The sequence below is a fragment of the Oenanthe melanoleuca genome, chromosome 1A (genome assembly GCF_029582105.1).
Source record: "Oenanthe melanoleuca isolate GR-GAL-2019-014 chromosome 1A, OMel1.0, whole genome shotgun sequence".
Classification (NCBI taxonomy): Eukaryota; Metazoa; Chordata; class Aves; order Passeriformes; family Muscicapidae; genus Oenanthe; species Oenanthe melanoleuca.
The window spans coordinates 7351817-7370245 of record NC_079334.1 but is presented as its reverse complement, the minus strand read 5'-3'; the positions used below and the strand labels follow the sequence as shown (position 1 = coordinate 7370245).

At 44.8% G+C, this 18429-nt stretch overlaps 1 protein-coding gene across 1 annotated transcript; it reads right to left on the bottom strand.

The window, feature by feature from the left end:
* Positions 1 to 5027: 5027 nt before the first annotated feature.
* Positions 5028 to 14079, bottom strand: GABARAPL1 (GABA type A receptor associated protein like 1). The gene is made up of 4 exons (XM_056507765.1): positions 13825 to 14079; positions 10146 to 10224; positions 9049 to 9167; positions 5028 to 7728 (listed from the first exon to the last, which is right to left on the bottom strand). The coding sequence occupies exons 1-4, from the start codon at positions 13912 to 13914 to the stop codon at positions 7663 to 7665; spliced, it is 354 nt and encodes a 117-aa protein (XP_056363740.1). The 5' UTR covers positions 13915 to 14079; the 3' UTR covers positions 5028 to 7662.
* Between the last annotated feature and the right edge of the window lie 4350 nt (positions 14080 to 18429).

The following is an 18429-nucleotide window of genomic DNA, read 5'->3' as shown; positions in this document are numbered from 1 at the left end:
CTGCACAATCACTGGGAAGTGGAGCAATACTTATTTCAGATTCTAATCTGTATTACCACCTTCTCCATCATGATTACATCACTTTTACACAATGAATTGCAGCTTCACTCCTGCCTTTTCTTGGCTCTCATTCTAAAAGTCTTGTTTTACCCATTTTTTTTTTACTTTTTCTTTCCCAAATACTTTATTCAATTGCCAGCATATCTTCATAATGATACCACTCCTTCAATTATATGCTCATTTTGCTCTTGGGCTCAGAACATCTCTAAAGAAAAAGAGGGGTCCTCCCTGTGTAAGCTATTCCTTCCCTTGCCCTGCCGTGAGTTTCCTGAATAAAAAGCATTTAGGATGCCCTGTACCTGCAGCCTGAATTCCTGTTGGAGCAACCACCCACCTAATCTGGAGGAGCTTTTTCTGCAATAACTTTGGCATTAATTTAAGTCCTTTTTCCTGCCTTGGATATCAATATGTTACTTTAGTGCTGGGTCTTCCATGCAATTCTGCCAGGTTCATCTATATCCTGCAGTCTCTTCACTCATCTGTCCTTACTCCTCTCCCACACCTTGTTCCACCATGCTACTACCTCCATCTGCACTCCACAAACTGAAAATACACCAGCTTTGCCTCCCTCTTTTCATCCCAACACAATCCAGTCCTAGTCAGAAGGGTCCTGCTTTTTCAGACTCTAATTTTCACCTTTAGTAGCAAAATGTAGAGAACGAGGGAGATTTCAAAGTTCTTCACCTCTAAAATATGGCTTCTCTCAGGAAACCCTTCTCTCAGGGTTTCCTATGACACAATGCTTTCTTGGCATCATTTACACTCCACAGATGAGAGGCACTTTAGTGGCTGTAGACTTTTCTGAGGGCTACAGGTTCTTTTTTCCCTCCTTTTACACTTGCAAATTTTTCTGTAATCACCTAAAGCCCAGGACTGTGTATTACTCCAGGCATTATTTCCACCCTGCATTTCACTATTCATTTCCACTCTGTGGTGGGAGGTGTGGCAGAAAAGGTGTTTGTGTTCATCTTTGGGATGAGCATGGTGTGGTGTACAGGAAATAGCCACACTTCTGGGTGTGTGGGCAAGGTGGTGTGTTCACAGGTGTGCATTCACTGTGGGAATGATGTGGGATGTGAGGCATTTTCAGCCCTGCTCACTGGCTGCAAAATGTCTTTGAACCTCAGGACATGGAGATAGGGGATGGCTGCTGTGTGAGAGAACATCTCAGCCTTCTGTCATCTCTGAGAGAGAAGGTGGCTGGACATCAAAGGGGAAGGAAAGCTTTCTGGTTCTGCTAATCTTGCTAGGAAAAGGGCAGGTGCTACTGGAGGAATAGGATACTGCAGGACACAAGAGGCAAAGAAAAGGTAAAGGGTTTACTCCAAAGAGAACTCCCTTTGTACAGTGTATACACCATGAACTCCTGATCTCCCTGACACATTAGGAAACACTCTCAAGTTCTGCAGGCAGTTGCCACCCCCTTGTCACCCCCTGTGCTCCATCAGTCCCTTGGGAACAGCATCCATAATGCTGGGCACTAGCAGAAAGGATTGTATCTGGGAGAGCAAAGCCAGATTTTCAGCAGCAAGGAAACAGTCTGCAGATTTGGTGGCAGCTGTGACACTTGCCACATGTGCTGGGAGCACTGAATGGGAATGCTTTTGCCCTAGCAAATAGCAGAGAGTTATATCCTCTGCAACAGTAGGGATTTATTAATGTAGGGATTTACATTTACTGACCTGAAGGTTTGCTACTACATGGAAAATTGTTAAGGGATCAAGTAGCAAGCTAGCAAACCCAAGGTTTGCCTCTGTGCTTTGGGATGCCTGCAAGCTTCCAGGAACATAAACAGCTCCTAAAGATTGGCTTGTTCATGGCCAGCTGTGCTCTGCTTGGGTCAGTGCTGCAAGTGCCATGCCAGCAATAAGCTCTCCAGTCACTCTCTGTGCTTCACCCTAGGGAAGCATTCATCTGAGACTGAGTGACAACAATGAGCTGGGCTTTCTCCCTCTGGTAGTCTTATTTCTGTTTTAATCAGTGTTTCTTTCATCTCAGACATGACTGTTTTGTGGAAGAGAAAGCACCAGTGTTTAGCATTGATTTGGGACTGTTTACATTAGTCCATATATGTCCTTCACAGTGATGTTGTAAGGCCCTGAGATAAGTGATCTCTTAACTTGGGTAGTCTCTGCTCCAGGAAAATATTTTCTTCAAAGGAAAAGCATCAGGATGACTGGAGAAAGGATCCCAGGTGCAGTGATAGTGACCAAGGCAGAGAATTAATTATTTAACCTCTCTAAACCAGCTGAGCTCATCATTTCCCCCAGGCCTTGCTTTAATACCATTTCTATAACCCACAGAACAAAAGTTATAAATAAAAAAGCCTTGGAGCACAAGCTAATATTCCACATCTGGACCAGGTAAATTACATTCATATATGGTGTTAGTGCCTCTCAGCAATAGCATTGATACAAACATGCAAAGCAGCATAGCAGGGACAACATCCCTGTGGCACCATTTTCCTAGGAAAGGGGTGAGAGGGGGAGTGGGAGATGACTGCTTAGAAGTACTTTAGACCACTTTTCTACTTGAGCCAGCAGACAATACCGCAACCCACACAGAAAAATCTTTAGTGTTCTTGAAACTAAAATTCAAATTATTTCAGCTAATAGTGTACGCTTTTAGCTGCCCATCTATGCCCATCTGACACCTTCTGCCATACAGGGGCAGCTTGTTTCAGTCACAGTAGTGGATATGAGCACAGAAATTGCTGCAATGGGCAGGCTCCAATGCAGGATGAATTACTGCCTCTTTCTCAGTAGCAGCAACAGGAGCTCTCACAGTGGTTCCCCTCTGTGCAGCAGGAAGAGAAGGTCTTATTAAGCACAGCAAATTTTATTCCTGTGAATTTCAGTGTGGTAATTCTTGACTTTATCCCTCCAAGCAACTCCCCCGTTCAGTGCTCAGGGCTGGAGCCAATGGTCTGTTCCCTCTGGAGCATCAGCATGGCCCATTCCTGCCCCCTCAGCCAGAGGGACCCACAAAACCACCGTGACATGGAGGGAGGGAGGGAGGGGCAGGAGGTGGCATGTCTGTCACTGCTACTCCAGATGACAGCATGCATCCCTTTCCTCTTCACACACTGCCAGAGCCTGCTTGGAGTCATGGTGCTGAACAAATGGCACCCACTGGTTTTGCCAGCTCCCAGCGGGACTCCTTCCCCCTCAGCACACAAATATCCACATGGAAAAGCAGCCTCATTTGTCACTACTGCAGGCTTCCTTTTCAAGGAATCCCACATTTCCTTATCTTTGCTCTCCTACCTCTAGAGGGCCTTGTGGCATGGCGTACCCCCTGGGCCTCTCCACTTCTTCCCATGGCGAGTTCCACCTTCGTCTGGGCTGTGGTGGCACACGAAGGACGGGTGGCTCCATGAGGGACGTGGCTGGCACAGCACGTGGCACCTGTCCTACTGTACCCACCAGAGGCAGTGGGGCACAGCCAGAGGTGGTGACAGGCCCCATCCACAGGCAGGAATCCTGCTGGAAAGCCAGGGCCTGGGAAAGGCAGGGCTGAGGGGAGGGCCTCAAAGGGCTTATGGTGGCACAGGGCTGAGGGGAGAGCCTTGCAAGACTCATGGCAGTGCAAGGCTAAGGGCAGGGCTTCACAGAGCTCATGGCAGCTCAGGGCTGAGGGCAGGACTCACAGAGCTCATGGAAGCACAGGGCTGAGGGCAGGGATTCACAGAGCTCATGGCAGCTCAGGGCTGAGGGCAGGACTCACAGAGCTCATGGAAGCACAGGGCTGAGGTGAGGGCCTCAAAGGGCTTATGGCAGCACAGGGCTGAGGGCAGGGCCTCACAGGGCTCATGGCAGTGCAGGGCTCATGGCAGGGCCTCACAGGGCTCATGGCAGCGCAGGGCTGAGGGCAGGGACAGCACAGGGCTCATGGCAGCACAGGGCTCATGGCAGGGCCTCACAGGGCTCATGGTAGTTCAGGGCTCATGGCAGCGCAGGGCTGAAGGGAGAGCCTCATAGAGCTCATGGCAGTTCAGGGCTGAGGGCAGGGACAGCACAGGGCTGAGGGCAGGGACTCACAGAGCTCAAGGCAGTGAGAGGAATGTCCTGTCTTTACAAACAAGATGGATTCGATTGATTGATGAATGGAAAAAGATATTTGCCATTTGCCTTTACAAACAAACTGTAGGTTTCCTGGTAAATTAAATTTGATATCAGAAGATGAAAGAAGCAATGGGGGGGGGGGGGGTAACGATAAATTGTATAATTAAAAATTAAAAGGGAGGGTTATACATTAGAGGGGAATCTCAGGTGTCAGGTGTTCCGGGAAGTCTGTGCCTCTCAAGTACCTCAGCCAATGGATGAAGAGAGAGGCAAAAGTGGCTGGGAAATTAGGATAAAAGGAGGCTGCATCCTCCAAAAATTTGAGAGATCCCAGCGGAATGCTCCATGGCCTCTCCCTTTATTCGAATAAAGCAAAAAGGACTCCTCTGTCTCCTTTTTGCACATAAGCCTCTGGTGTTTGTGGATTAATTTTCCTGACAGCAGCACAGGGCTGAGGGCAGCTGCAGGCCAGCACAGGTGACCACAGGCCTGAGGGGCTGACAGGGACAGCGCCAGGGCAGATACAAACAGTCCTGGGCCATGGGCATTGGACAGGTGGCCCAAGGTGCCTGCCAGGGACAGGCAAGGCTGGTGATGCCACAGAGCACCCATCACTGTTCAGGGCCTTAAAATGGCAGAAAATGCATCAGTGTATTCATTATGCATCTTAAGACTTTCTCACAATATCTACATCTAAGTAAATTCATATTGGTGGCATGGCAAGACACAGCTAATGTATATGTGACAATACTCCAAAAATAGCAAGGGACTTGTCCTGGGAGACAGAACAGAGTAAATATGGGGTTATGGGAAAAAGCAGCAGCAAAAAGTTCTGGCAAAGTTGTCCCTTTATTTACAAGACAACATCAGGAAGAAATGCTAGTCACGCAGTTTGGATCAATCTGTGATTTTCAAATGCATCTTTATTGATAAGTTGATTAAGCTCTAGTCTGAACTTTATTTTACAAGAACCTGCAGCTAACCAACACAAAAAAATTACCATAATTACCTTGTACAATACTAGCACAAAAACAGAAATGCCACAATTGAGTTGAAAGAACTGTAAAAGAACTAAATCAAATTGTAAACTCTACACGTAACAAACAGTTGTGATTAGTCCTACGTGTCATTTATAAACCCAGCAGCGGGAGGGGAGGACTGAACACAAAACCAAGCACCCCAGATGCCACCTCCTTCTCCCCTGAGTGTGCTTAACCACGTGCTTGGCATGAACAAGTGGGACAGCAGCAGAGAGATGCACACCATCTGCCTGTGTCTTCTCTTTTATCCTAGAAAGCCTCCTGGGTCTGTTCTCTGCTTCAGAACATTCAAAGCTTCCTAAAACAAGAGATTGATGCAGATTTGCACCCAAAGGATGTGATGAAAGCCTGGTAATTGAAGGAGAGTGAGTCTAAAAGAGAGGACTGAGCGGTGCAGGCAGAAACTGAAGTTAGATCTAAGTTGGCAGTAGGCACAACTCATCCAAACACATTTATTCCAAACGAACACAGGATGGAACAGCAAACCTGAAGTTCAGGATGTAATACTGGGGATGGTATTATGCCAACCACTTCACCATCTGCTCCCTCATTTTCTGTCTGTCCATTCTGACTACGCTGTCTGCATCCTTGGTGGTTCCTCCCTTCTCTCCCATTCTTCTAGTACTTCCCCCCCATACAGGCAGTAACCCTCCTGCCCCACCACGCTGCCCTCCCTGACCTTCACACAGTTCTGCAGGTAACTCTCACTTGGCACTCCCATCAGCTCTCCTGCCTCATGCACCTCCACGTAACAACAGAGAAGGCTGAAACCTGATTTCCTGTTCCCCACACTCAGAGAAGCACTCATCTTGATTTCTCATTTCTGAGCAACACAGGGAATGTGATCTAACTTTACAGTAAGTAAACTGAGCAAGCACCTTCAACCTCATTTGGAATTCACCTGTATTCTCCATCCTTCTTCTCTTGTCCTTCCTCTTGGTCCCTCTCTTAAATGTAGGAATGTTTACAGTAATTCAGGCTTAGCTCTCTGATTTTTAGATATGACCCCAGAATTTTCCTGAAAGTCAGCTCACTCTCCAAGACTATTCCTTCATCATAGTTACAGCAGTAATGGGAAAATCTGCTGTTTGTGCCACCAGGAAGAAACTGCTTTGGCACGACAGCATAAGGCTTGCACAGGACAGCACCCACCTGACATCCTTCTAAGAACAACACTGGCTTAAAACAAAATAAGAGAAAAATCTACAGATAATCTATTCCCTTTTCCCTTCAAGTCTAAAAGAACCTCTCTTGTGGCATAGAGAGGCACTGTTGCCCAATCACAAAAAGCCAGCAAAACACGTGTGGCGGTGACTGATTTCCTACGCTTGTGCACGTGGTGCAAGGGCTGTACAGGGATGAGACATGGAAGGGAAGCCTAAACCCTTTCCTAAACAGGAATTCTGCCATCTTCAAATCTGCAGAAGACTGGTTGGTACAAGGACAACACTGATAGATAATTTTCTGTGTTCACCAAAAACAAGACCACTAGTAGTTAGTTGCCTTAATGCACAGCAAGGGTGACTAAAGTTAGGTATCAGGAAAAGCAGTCCCACTTGTAGGCTAGCTAGGAACTGAACAGGCAATCTCAGCAGCCTCCAGGATCTTCCTCAGTGAAGTTCAATACGAACAAGTTTGATGAGCAGCCATGATGGACATGTTTGGGATACTCAGTCCTGTCTCAGAGCTGGTGTGGGCTCTTGAGGTCCTTTCTAACCTCGTGCTTATGAATTTATCAGTTGACTACACTGAAAAGAACAAAAGGGTCATTTTTTCTGTCCAGCAGTTGCAATTAAAGCAACAAAGGAAAAAAAAATTGCAGAATCTTTCCTTCCTTTCCCCAACCTTCATGTCTCACAGCTGAGGAGTTCCCAGCCCTCAGAGTAAGCCCTTCTAATACTGATGGACAGAGCTACCAGCCCTTCTAATACTGATAGAAATGATGGGAAACACAATAACCTTGGAACAATTCACAGGTAGCAGCTGGAGTGAGAGCTGTCAGCACAGGACAGCCTTGCGTGGGCAGAGTGAATGTTTCACAGCTCACTGAATGGGAGCCATGGACAAGACAGGACAAGGTCAGTGTACAATACATGGCATGCCTTCTTCATCCAATGACAGGGTTACATGAAAATGGCCATCCTGCCCAGTCACTCACTCTCCTGGAGCTTTGCTAAGCTGGCTTGTCTAGCAGCCTCCAGTGCTAACTACTTCCAGCTGTGGCAAGAGAAGAATTGTGAACAGTGGAGTTTCCCCACCCCCCAGTGTGGAACCTCTCATTAGTCTTCAAGTTCACCCTGTCCCCCTACCCTGACTCCCCTCACTTTAAAAAATAATGGTTATAATTAATGCGTGGAAGCTGATGACATTGTGCATGTGGTTCACTTCCAGTTCTCTTTTTCTCTTCTCATGCATCCTCCTCCTGCCTCTCCAGCAACCCCCTCCCTGCCAACCCATTCCATCAGTCCATCCAGCCTGCATGCCTGGGGGGCTGCTGCTCACTTGCCATAGACGCTCTCATCGCTGTAGGCCACATAGAGAAAATAGTCCTCCTCGTGGTTATCCTGCCAGGGAAAAGAAGGGACAAAGTGAGGAGCCAAGCTGGAAACTTACTGTATATGAGAAAGCCTAACCCAGAGACCATTGTAACAAGAGCAGATAATTTCTCTTTCACTGCTCCTCTTCGTTTGCATCAAAGGCTTCACTTCCCAAGACCAAAGAGAAGTCTGGCCAGAGCTCAGCTTCTACATACAGGCAGGACACAATTCTGAACACAGGAAATTTACTTGAAAAACCATAGCCAGGCTGTATTGCAAGCATGCAACAGAAACAGCTCTGACTGTTCACCAGTATCTCAGCATGGTATGGTCTTAAGATCAAGAAAGAGACTTGGAAGGATTTAACAAGTGAAAAATCACCTCTAGATGATATTTTTATTCAGAACACTTTGACAAGTGGCTGTATTTCTAAGTCCTGTTTTATGGAAGGGCAGTAGAGCTGACATGTTAAGTGATTACACTGACACAAAAATTCTGCAGAGAGCCAGCAACAGAGATCTGACCTCAGTTCTGGATGGTCAGACATCTTCCTTCTACGTGCTCAGATTTGGAAAGCACCCTGCCTGTGTTATCTTTTATTATCTTCATCAGTACACAGACTGATGAAGTGTCCAGTTACTGTCAAAAAGTGACAGGCCAAACAAGGCTCGCAGCACCACGCCAAAGCTCGTTTATTAAAACACCCAGCAGAAGGAGAAATCAAGGAGAAATCAATCCAGGCTGCAAACCACCCATGATATAATGGCTACAGAACTGAGAAATATGGGCAACCAATATGTCTTTAAGGTTGATCAAATAACACTGCTGAGTAGGAATAGTGGGCAGCAATGCTCACAACATTCTACATAATCCTCACCTATACAGTACAAGTGACAAAAAAGTAATTCTAGACGAAGAATTAGTGTTCCCTAAGAAACTATGTCTAGATGGATGCCCAGTGATACTGGCCCTTTTACTAGCTTTTTATTTCCTTTTAAAAGAAAATCTCTTGTATACACAACAAAACCTATGTTCTCCACCCTCCCCAGCCCCAATCTTTCCTCTGAAAAGGAAGTGGTTTATTTAAATACTCTTTTAAAGCAGGACCAATATATCACTGCTGGGACAACTATTTGCCACAAACCTTTCAACTAGCAAACATCTAGTTGAATTGATAAGGCTCCCCAGGCTCCTAAATGGGGGATGGAACTCCCCTGACCAAGTGATGGAATACAGCTCAGGGTAAGAGGGTCCCTGTGTTCAGGCATCTGTGACCAAGTTGAAACCACTGATACTTCTGGACCCTGTTCTTGCCAACAGAAGGCAAGAGAAAAGGGCCAGGCTTACCTCATACAGCTGGCCCATGGTAGCACTGGTGGGAGGGATGGTGTTATTGACGAAGAAGAACAAAGCATCTTCTGGCCTCAGGTGGATCCGCTTTCGGATTAAGAAGTAGAACTGGCCAACTGAGGAGGAACAAAGAATGCCTTAGATGCAGAAGGAATGTTGGAGGGTTTTTTTTTTGTTGTTGTTGCTGTTTATTTTTGTATTTTGTCCCTAACCATGGCTGTTTTCTTGTGGTGGTGGAAGTCACATGCTGTATATAAAAAGTAGGGGAAAATGAACAATGCAGGAAAAAAAGCAGTAGAAGAAAGCAGTAACTTCATGACTGTAACCACATGAGCAGCTAATCCACCCAGAGCTGGCAGTTTATCAAGTACACACCTCATGCCATGTTCCCTCTAAATCCACACTTCACCTATAATGGTATGAAATGCTCTACTGAGGGGATTGGTGGGAAGACTTTTAACTAGCTTAACCTTTAAATCCTACAGATCAAAGACACCTTAGAGAATTTAGCCTTGGTGTAAATGATTATACCATTCCTGAAAAAAAATTCTTATTTTTTTACTTGAACTACGTTGCACAAGAAAGATTTTCACAGTCCAGTAAATACTGGATGAAGAAACAAAGCTGTTCCTTTAACTCATTCATGTTCTTAAATAAAAACAGATGCAATCACACTCAAGATCATCATGACCATTCAGAAAAAGAACTTTGCAGCTATGACTACAGCCACAGGGGAGGAAAAGGGTGGGACTATTGCAAGAACTTGTCTCTTCCTGCAACAGCCTCTGGCAACTCTGCAGCTAGGTCATCATTGACTGGTGATGATGACACTGCCCATGACACACAATTTAGTCACTTTTGTCATGGTTAGAACTCAGTTGTGACACGCTAGCTGAGCCAGTGATATACCCCAAAAGATCTCAGAGAATTCTTCATATTGTAATCCAGACTATAAGGTATAAATATTACAAGGATAGCAGATAAAGGAGATGTTGAGCCTGTCTGGGTATTTTGTTTGTGCTGATCACAGAGTAAAAAGCACTTCTGAGACCCTCTCACTGAGAATTAGGAAGAAAGGAGGTAGACATTGTTACCTGTGAGGTCGGAAGGCACAAGATACTTTCTTTTGTCTAAGTCAGGTACTCTGGCTTTGGGTGCTTTTTCCACTATTACCTGGAAAGAGAGAGAGAAAGCAAGAAACATATGATGAGTATGATAAACCAAAATGTTTCAAAAAGCTACAGTGGATAAGGGTATTACCCTTTGATGGTGTTATCAGGCCTTTAGATATTTATTCTGCAACAAATGCACTACAGTAAAGAACACACAGGTGAGATGACTTTAAGAAGAACAGAAGACAGCTTAAATTCACTCCCAATAGCTGTGCTGGGAGCCCAGGGCTGCAGCAGTAAGCACAGTGAGTGAAAAAAAAGAGTCCAGACATAAAAATAAACCATAATGTCTGAAAAAAAAAATAATTAGGTCACCTTGATGTTCCCAATTCAGGTTAATTTTGTGTGAAGCTGTCAGGAGGCTAATACATGAACACAAGTAAGTTAAACTGTTTCCAGGTTACAGTTCCAAACTGCCTTGCACAAAATCAGCTCTACTCCCAGTAGTCCCACATCCTAATTTCTACTTTCACCAATACCAAGTGCTCTAGAATGAAGAAAAGAATTAAAGAGAAACTACAGCTCACTGGGGATTTTTTTTTTTAAATCTCCAGTTCTTTAGCAGTTATAGTCCACTCTGAAATTAATATAATTTAAGTTTATTATCCATATTTCACATAGGTATGGACATTTTCTTAATCATATAAACATACAATAATTAAAACCAGCCTACCATCTGGGCAACTGGACCCACAGAGACCTCTGACACAAAACACTAATTTCCTTATATTTTAACACAGAAAAATACAAAGCTCAGCAGCTTTAAGATCAAACAGACCAAGAGGTCTTCTGCTAAAAGATAATTTTTGTTAGCAGAGTTAGGCAAAATATTTACCTCAGAAGCAGGAAGTATTCCAAAGTGACCTGATCTCCTTTTCCATTGAAACCTTTGGAATTACTGTGTTTGTGTAGAAAAAAAATGTAGGCTTTTTTTTTTTGGTGATATGCATTTTTGAACTGGTAAAAGACATATCACGTTTCAATCTATGTGGCTTGCTGTTCTGCAGAATTCTGACCACTGAAACTAAATCTAAAGCTGGATTTTCTGAACTTCCTAAACTTTCAAATTTCCTTAGATCCCATAATTGTAAATACTCCACCTGAGACACTGTGGGACTAATTTCTACGGGTTCCACGCTCCCATAGCTCTTTGGCAACCCAAATCAACAAACACAGCTGTTGTGTAAGATAAAAGGTTGAACTGCTGTGGACTAAGCTTTGTTTGGAAGCAAAATCATGTTGCCCCACCAGCAAAACACCATGCCAGAACAAAATGTTATCCTGAGCTTGGTGTATTTAGCCTGGACATGGTGCTATGCTAACCTCAATCTTTCTAGAGCCAAGTGAGTGTCTGCAAAATAGCTCACACCAGAGAGGTACCAACTAGGACATCTATTCCCTGTGCTCCATTTGAATCTGGCCACCACAGCCAAACTCCCTGAAATTTCCAGGTTTGATTTTAAAATAGAAACATAGCTGCCTCAGCTACTTCAAGATTTTCAAGTCTCTAAGTTAGTACAAGGCACTCAAGCTCCTTCAGGCAGCTTGAGGCAGGACATGCATTTGTGTACAAGATGCAGCTGGCAAATGCTGTGAGGGAAGGACAGTACCACAATCTCACTGAACAGGTGCAGGCTGAACAGCAACAGCACCTTTCACATTTTTTATCAGCACAGCCAAAAAAGGCAGTATCTAACACAATAAACTGCAGTGGGGAGAAACCTTTAGTTCTTGCCTCCAATTTTAAAAACTACTGACAAGCCAAGCTGCTTGCTGTGACTACCCTGACTTGGGGGAGGCAGGGGGGATTGTAGATTGGTCATTAGATAATAAAGGAAAAGAAGCCAAGCCTATGAGAATGAAGTGAGCGTTGGGGCTTCTAAGCCCAAGATTTAGGAAATATTTAAATCAGATCACCATTGACTTAAGAGATCTTAAGAGACATCTCCCTCCTGCAAAGATGCAGGGAAGGAATGGAGGTGCTCTGCTTATCTGACTGGAAACTGCAGTCAGTTTGCTGGATAATGCAGGTGATCTCTTCTGAAGCACTAAACCCTTCACATCCATTAAAAAACCTACAAGAAAATCCTAAGGGTAGAATACAGACTATCTACGTTTGTGTTGCTGTTGAGTGGTGTCTGTGATAAAGCAGGGCAGTAAAGTCTCATCAAAATGCTGAGATGTATCACAGCACTGCAGCAGAGGCAGCCAAAAGGATGACATCTTCAAGGATCCTGCTGTCAGGAAGGGCAGACACAGAAGTGATGTGAAGAACAGAGTGCTGCATTCCTTTCTTTGTATGCAGCTCTGGCAAGAGGCTATCCCTAGTAATTCACATTTGGGCCTTGCCATGAATAATTTCCAATTTTCCTTAACTCCAGCACACCTTACCATTCTGCTCCTGGTCTTCTTTACAAAGTTTCTGCTGATGCCCTCCCTCTCTTGACCTCCTTTACCTCCTGCCAGACTGAGCCTCCACCTGGGCTCCCCACAGGGCTCTTCCTGACACATTTGTCATGACCCGCTGTGCAATCTGCCACGTTAATCCTCAATTTACACCTTGTCTCACACCAGACTACACTGCCCTCATCACAAATACCCAACCCCATACACTTCAAGCTGACCTGCTGCATGCTCAACTTATGCTATGCCAGGCCTCCCAAAAACAGAGAGAACAAAGGCACCCAAATAATGATCTCCAAAAACTTTTTCAAGTCCATTTGAAGGTCACTCCCCAGATAAAAAAAATGCTGCTAGCCTGCAGGGAAAACATGGGGTGTAACTTTTCCCCTTTGTCATTAGTTTTACAGAGGGGATCCCAGTTTTTTACAATGCAGTAAATCTAGGGCAGATCTCTCCAGTAGGGATGGAAAAAAAAAACCAACAACTTGCAAAATGTTTATTAAAAAGGAAAAAAACACTCTACACTTAATTAGGTTTGTCTTTTTTTTTTTTTATCCCAATAATTATTCAGAATTATGAAGTCAGAAGTTTCCCATAGGCACTCCAAAGGGGCCTAGGAATGAGGAAGCAAAATTTAGCTAGATGACCTTGCATTCCGAGTGACATTTTCTCCACAGGATGATTAAACAGGAGGGCAAAAGGATTGAGAAGTATCTTTTTTACTGCTCATGCAAAGGAAAAGAACAACGCTATATCAAAAAGACAAGCCAAGCTGAAATAAAATAAAAATAACAGGGCCGTATGAGATGACCCGGATGCAGATCATGTTTAGTATGAAGAATTCCCGGTTAATCACTCGCCGATCTGCATTTTCACAAAACAAGGGTGAGCTCCTTCCCCACTCACCCCCACGCACGCCAGGAAAAGATTAAGCAGCGTTCCCACCGTGGAGTTACTGCGGATCCCAGGGGAAAAGGTGTATTCCACCCACCCACCCACACTGCAGCATAAATAAACAGCGCCAGCTCTGCACTAAGGAGAAAAGCAGCCGGGGATTTGAATCAGATCAGCGAGATCACGATCATCTGTACTGAACTCATTCCTTTCGCCTTCAAAACAAGGCGAGCAGCCGGCACGGAAAACAAAGGCGGCCGAGGCCGGGCCCGCAGCCACGGCCGCCCCGGCAGCGCGCACTCACGGGGACTCTGTCGGGATATTTCTTCCGGATCTTCTCCCCTTCTTTTTTCCTGTACTCGAACGGGTGGTCTTCCTTGTACTGGAACTTCATGGCGCCGGGCTGTCCGTCTGCTGGCGGCTGCGGCTGCGGCTACTGCTGCTGCACTGCCTCCGCCCCGGCCCTGCCCACCGAGCTCCGCCCGGCCCCGCCGAGCGCCGCCTCACGGGAGCCGCCCCGCCGCAGCGCCGCTCTGACGTCACTGCCAGGCGCCGCCCCGACGCAGCGCCGGCGTGACGTCACGCGGAGGCGACCCCCGCCGCCGAACTTAGCCGTGACGTCACTCGGAGCGGTGGGAGTAGGGTTGCGTTCCAGCTCACCCTATACTTAAACAAACCAATAAATATTTAAAAATAAATAAAATAAAATAAATTGTTTTTTAAAGTTTAAAGGCAGCAAAACGCCGCCCGCCCTCCGCAGCGTGACTCGGGCTCTAAACACGGCAGGCACCCCCATCCTCCCGCCCCTGTGGGGACACGGCTCGGGGCTCCCCGGCTGAGACCTGAATGCGTCCCCTTGTCCCAGTGAATGGGACCTGTACAAAATAAAGAAATTAATAAATTTTTGTTTGTTCCCGGCCCGTCCCCGCGGCCGATCTGGATTGTTGCCTTGTTTGTAGCAGCTGGGTGCTGCCATGCGATGTGTCACGCCCGCAGCTAAAGTTAACTATGCAAACAAACCAAAACAAACCAAAACAAACCAAAACAAACCAAAACAGCGAGCCAATTTCAGCCCAGTTACTCAATGGCACATACAGTATCTGGTTTTTTTTTTTTCCCCTAGGAGCAGATCGACTCACAATTATTCACTGATCAGCAGAGAGCAGGTATTAATGAATGGCTCAGCGTGCTCGAATCAGGACAAAAATCAATTGCTGCTACCCCAGGGACAATTAATTGGATTGTATTAAATTATTTTTTCTTGGCGTGCTTGACCCAGAGGAAGCAGAATTTTGTCAAGGCTGATCTTTTATGTTGTCAGGTGTTTTAGTTGTAGTAGAAGAGGAGTGGAACAGCCAGATGCATAATGTCATTCTCCACGGCCACAACAAAGGCAGAGCTAAAAAGACTCTGATTTCCTAATTCAATTCAGTGTCTTGGCTGAGGATGAACAGGGGTAGGAAAAGGGATGTTGGGGTGTGATTTTTCTCACTTGAATCATGACACCTACTTTTGGAATCCCTGCAAAAACTCTGGCAGGTCTTTTACTTTCTAGGCTTTTATTACTGGTATATTGTTTTGTACTGAATACTTTTATTTATGGGGTAGTGTGACCTCCTGCTAATGGCCTGTTCCAGCAGGTGCATGCTCAAATCTCCTAAGGATAAAGCAGCCCACAGTGGGAATGTCACCAGCCAGCACGTCCCAGCCTCCAGCTGTTCATGTGTGTAAGGTTTGTACAGGAAGCACCATCAACACCTTTCTGTCTGTCCCAGGACATGTAAACATTCTCCCATAGTTGCCAGGTACTGTCAGAGGAGCTCAGAGGGGTGAGTCAGAAGACAGGCATTATTTTTTGCAAATAGCAAATAGCTTGGATTGAAGGAACCCCAGGGTTTAGACCCAAGGAAAATTCTGGTTTCATGGCATTAAACCTTTATGTAAATCTGTGTTTGGCCTCCTTGCTTCCTAACTGCCTGCAGCAGTTGTGGAGGTGCACTGAAGGTCTGTAGTGATGCCTCTTCCTCAAGGACAAAGGAGAGGAAGTTTTCTATCCTGTTTTACCTAAGCCACTAATATATTCTGGCAATTTAAACAGACTGATCTCAATCTCCTCTTACTCTGTGTATTGCTGTTTTTATCCCCAGGACTGCTCCCAAGGCAGCTAAGGAAACACCTGGTTTTAATTTCTTATGACAAATCAGAAGGAAGTGCCAGGATTTTTTCCTGTTCTGATGCAAAGACAAGGCTCTGTGAGTGCATTGCTAGGTGACTCTGCTCAGCAAATCCCCTGATTGAACTCTCTCCCTGCTCTGATGGTGCAGCCCTGGATGTACAGCCCCAGGACTTGCTCCTGCTGCTTCCCCACTTTGTCAGGCACTGAATTCCCAGCTCCCTCCTTCAGCTTCAATAATAACCATAACGTCACTGGCAAAGCAGGCAGGAAGATGATACATGCAGAAGCAGTGACAAACACCTAAACATCTGACTTACGGCTGTTAAAATGTCAGCCCATGGGCATGTGACAAACCCCACGTTCTGGATTCGTTTGCCAGAGGGAGGAACTGGAAATGGTGTTGGCTAATATTCTTACCCTGGACTGCCAGCATAAAGTGGTCCTTCACAGACTGTCAAAACAGTATATTTTTTTTCTTAACCTAGAGGAAGAATCAGAACAGCTCTGAGCACAAACTGTACTGCTGTGTCTGCAGGTCATGTGGATACATTCTACAAGGGATTTCCCAAGCAGCCATAGGAGCAGGAGACAAAAATATTTGCACAGAATCTGGGGGCAGGGTTTGCAGCCTGTGCCGTACTATAACTCTGGACTCCCTTGGATATTTCTTTTATTATTGCCTCCCCTTGGGTAACTTATGCCTCCACAGACTTTAAAAAAAAATTTAAAAAAATCTTTAGTGTGGACTCTGCCTATCAAACTCTCTTTTGTCAGAAAATTTGTGCTTTGTGCTCTGAGTGGTGATTAAACCACAGACAACATACCTGAAGGCACTTGTGATTCTGATCTGCTCGCTGCTATCCATGGCACAGTCCTTGCCTGGTGTCCCTCCTGCATCCCTCGTGACTGGTCACCAGTTTCTCTTGGCACTGGATCTGCAGTACCTTCAGAGCCAGTATGGGCACATTGGTCTTGGATGAGGGCACAGGGTTAGTCACTCCCAGTAAACAATGTCTAGTTGTCTAAATGTTTTCCTTTCCTCTAGAAAAGCACTCTGTATTGCCCATGCTGGGCTGCTGTCTCGCTGCTCTATTTTCTACAATTTCTTTTTTTTTCTTTTTTTTTTTTATTTACAAAAACAAAGCTGCTCTTTCTTATCATACTTCTTGTATAGCCCAGGTTCATCTAAAGTTGATTGAAGGCATACAAATAATGTCATGAGCATATTAAGGAACACAATCACAATTGCTGCGTGATAAAGGACAACACCCCAGACTTGCAAAGCAGAGTTTGAGATCCCCTTTGTTCCAGCCAGTGCTGGGGAGGAGCATCGCTGTTCCTGTGAAAACAAAGGAGCAACAACAGTGGGGCCGGTGGCATGTTTCTGAAAACCGGTTTTTCTGAAGTAGTCCGTGTTTTAGGGGAACCTAAAGGTGGCACTGTTACCAAACAAGTTAATAATTCTTTTAAAAGGAGCCGGTGCGGCCGTGCGGGGAGGGAAATTGCTTTAAGGAGATTTAATCCATGAAATGGATAACAGATGACAGGCAATCTAAGGGTGATGCCCATGTGTTAGAAAAAGAAATTACAAATTTAGGAACAGACGTGCTGCAGTGCTCTTAGACCAGAGAGAGAAATTTGTTGTTGAGACCTGGACACAAAGAATGCAGAATTTATAAACCACAAGGACACAGAAACTGGAGATGAAGGAGAAACTAACAAAGACAATTACTGAGATTCTCTCTATCTGGGGAAAATAAATAAATAATAAAAAGGCTAAAAATGTGGATTAATTAGCATTAGAAGTAATAAATAAATAGCAATAGGTGATAGAATACTGATTTATGAAGAGAACTTTGTAGCTTGTAAGCCAATGAACACTAATTTCTTTGTTTGCTCAAATGTATAAATAGTTAAAGATTTTGATAACTGGCATGTTCTGTGGAGCTATCCCCATGTACCCTAACACTGAATAAAGTAATGTTGACTTTCTACCCTAAAAAACTGCTTAAAGAGTTTATTTCCCAGCTTTTGGGGCAGTGTCTGGTACCCCAGTTGGGACAAAGAGGTGACGACTCAGTGGATCAGAGGAATCATCAGCACTCCAGTGCACACCAAAATATTTTTGGGGAGATCTTCCTGTTTCTTGGTCTGATGCACAGACCACTTTGCTCTTTCTGGGAAAACGAATACAACATTACTTAAGGTACTTTATTTGAAGGTATTTCTCCTGCCCATAAGTTGCACTAATAGAAAATTTGCAGTGTGAGGCTCAGAGGTTTTTTCAAATGTTCACCAGCTTGGGTTTTGGGAAAGGTTGTAAAAAGTTGTAAAAGACTGTAAGAGGTTATAGAAAGCTTGTAAAAGGTTTTAAAGGTGTTTAAAGGTTTTTTTCCTAAGATGGTAAATATGGGAGTGGGTCTATCTTCATAGCTCCCAAGAGAAGGGATCCCAAAGGGTTCCCCTCTTAAGGAATTGGGAAAGATTGGGGGTTTGGGAGGGGCGACCCCCTGGCACAAAAACAACTTGAATGTTGTAATCACTGATACATAAACTTAATGGTTGTGAAAAGTGACCAGTTAATGGGACTGCAAATTACAAAACCATTTTGCAATTAATGCTGTTTTGTAGAAGGAATGCGATGGACTACCCACCATATGCTGGTTTTTTTTTTTTTTTTTTTTTTTTAAATTTATTTGTGGAATAATCCTGATTAGTGGAAGGAATGTATGC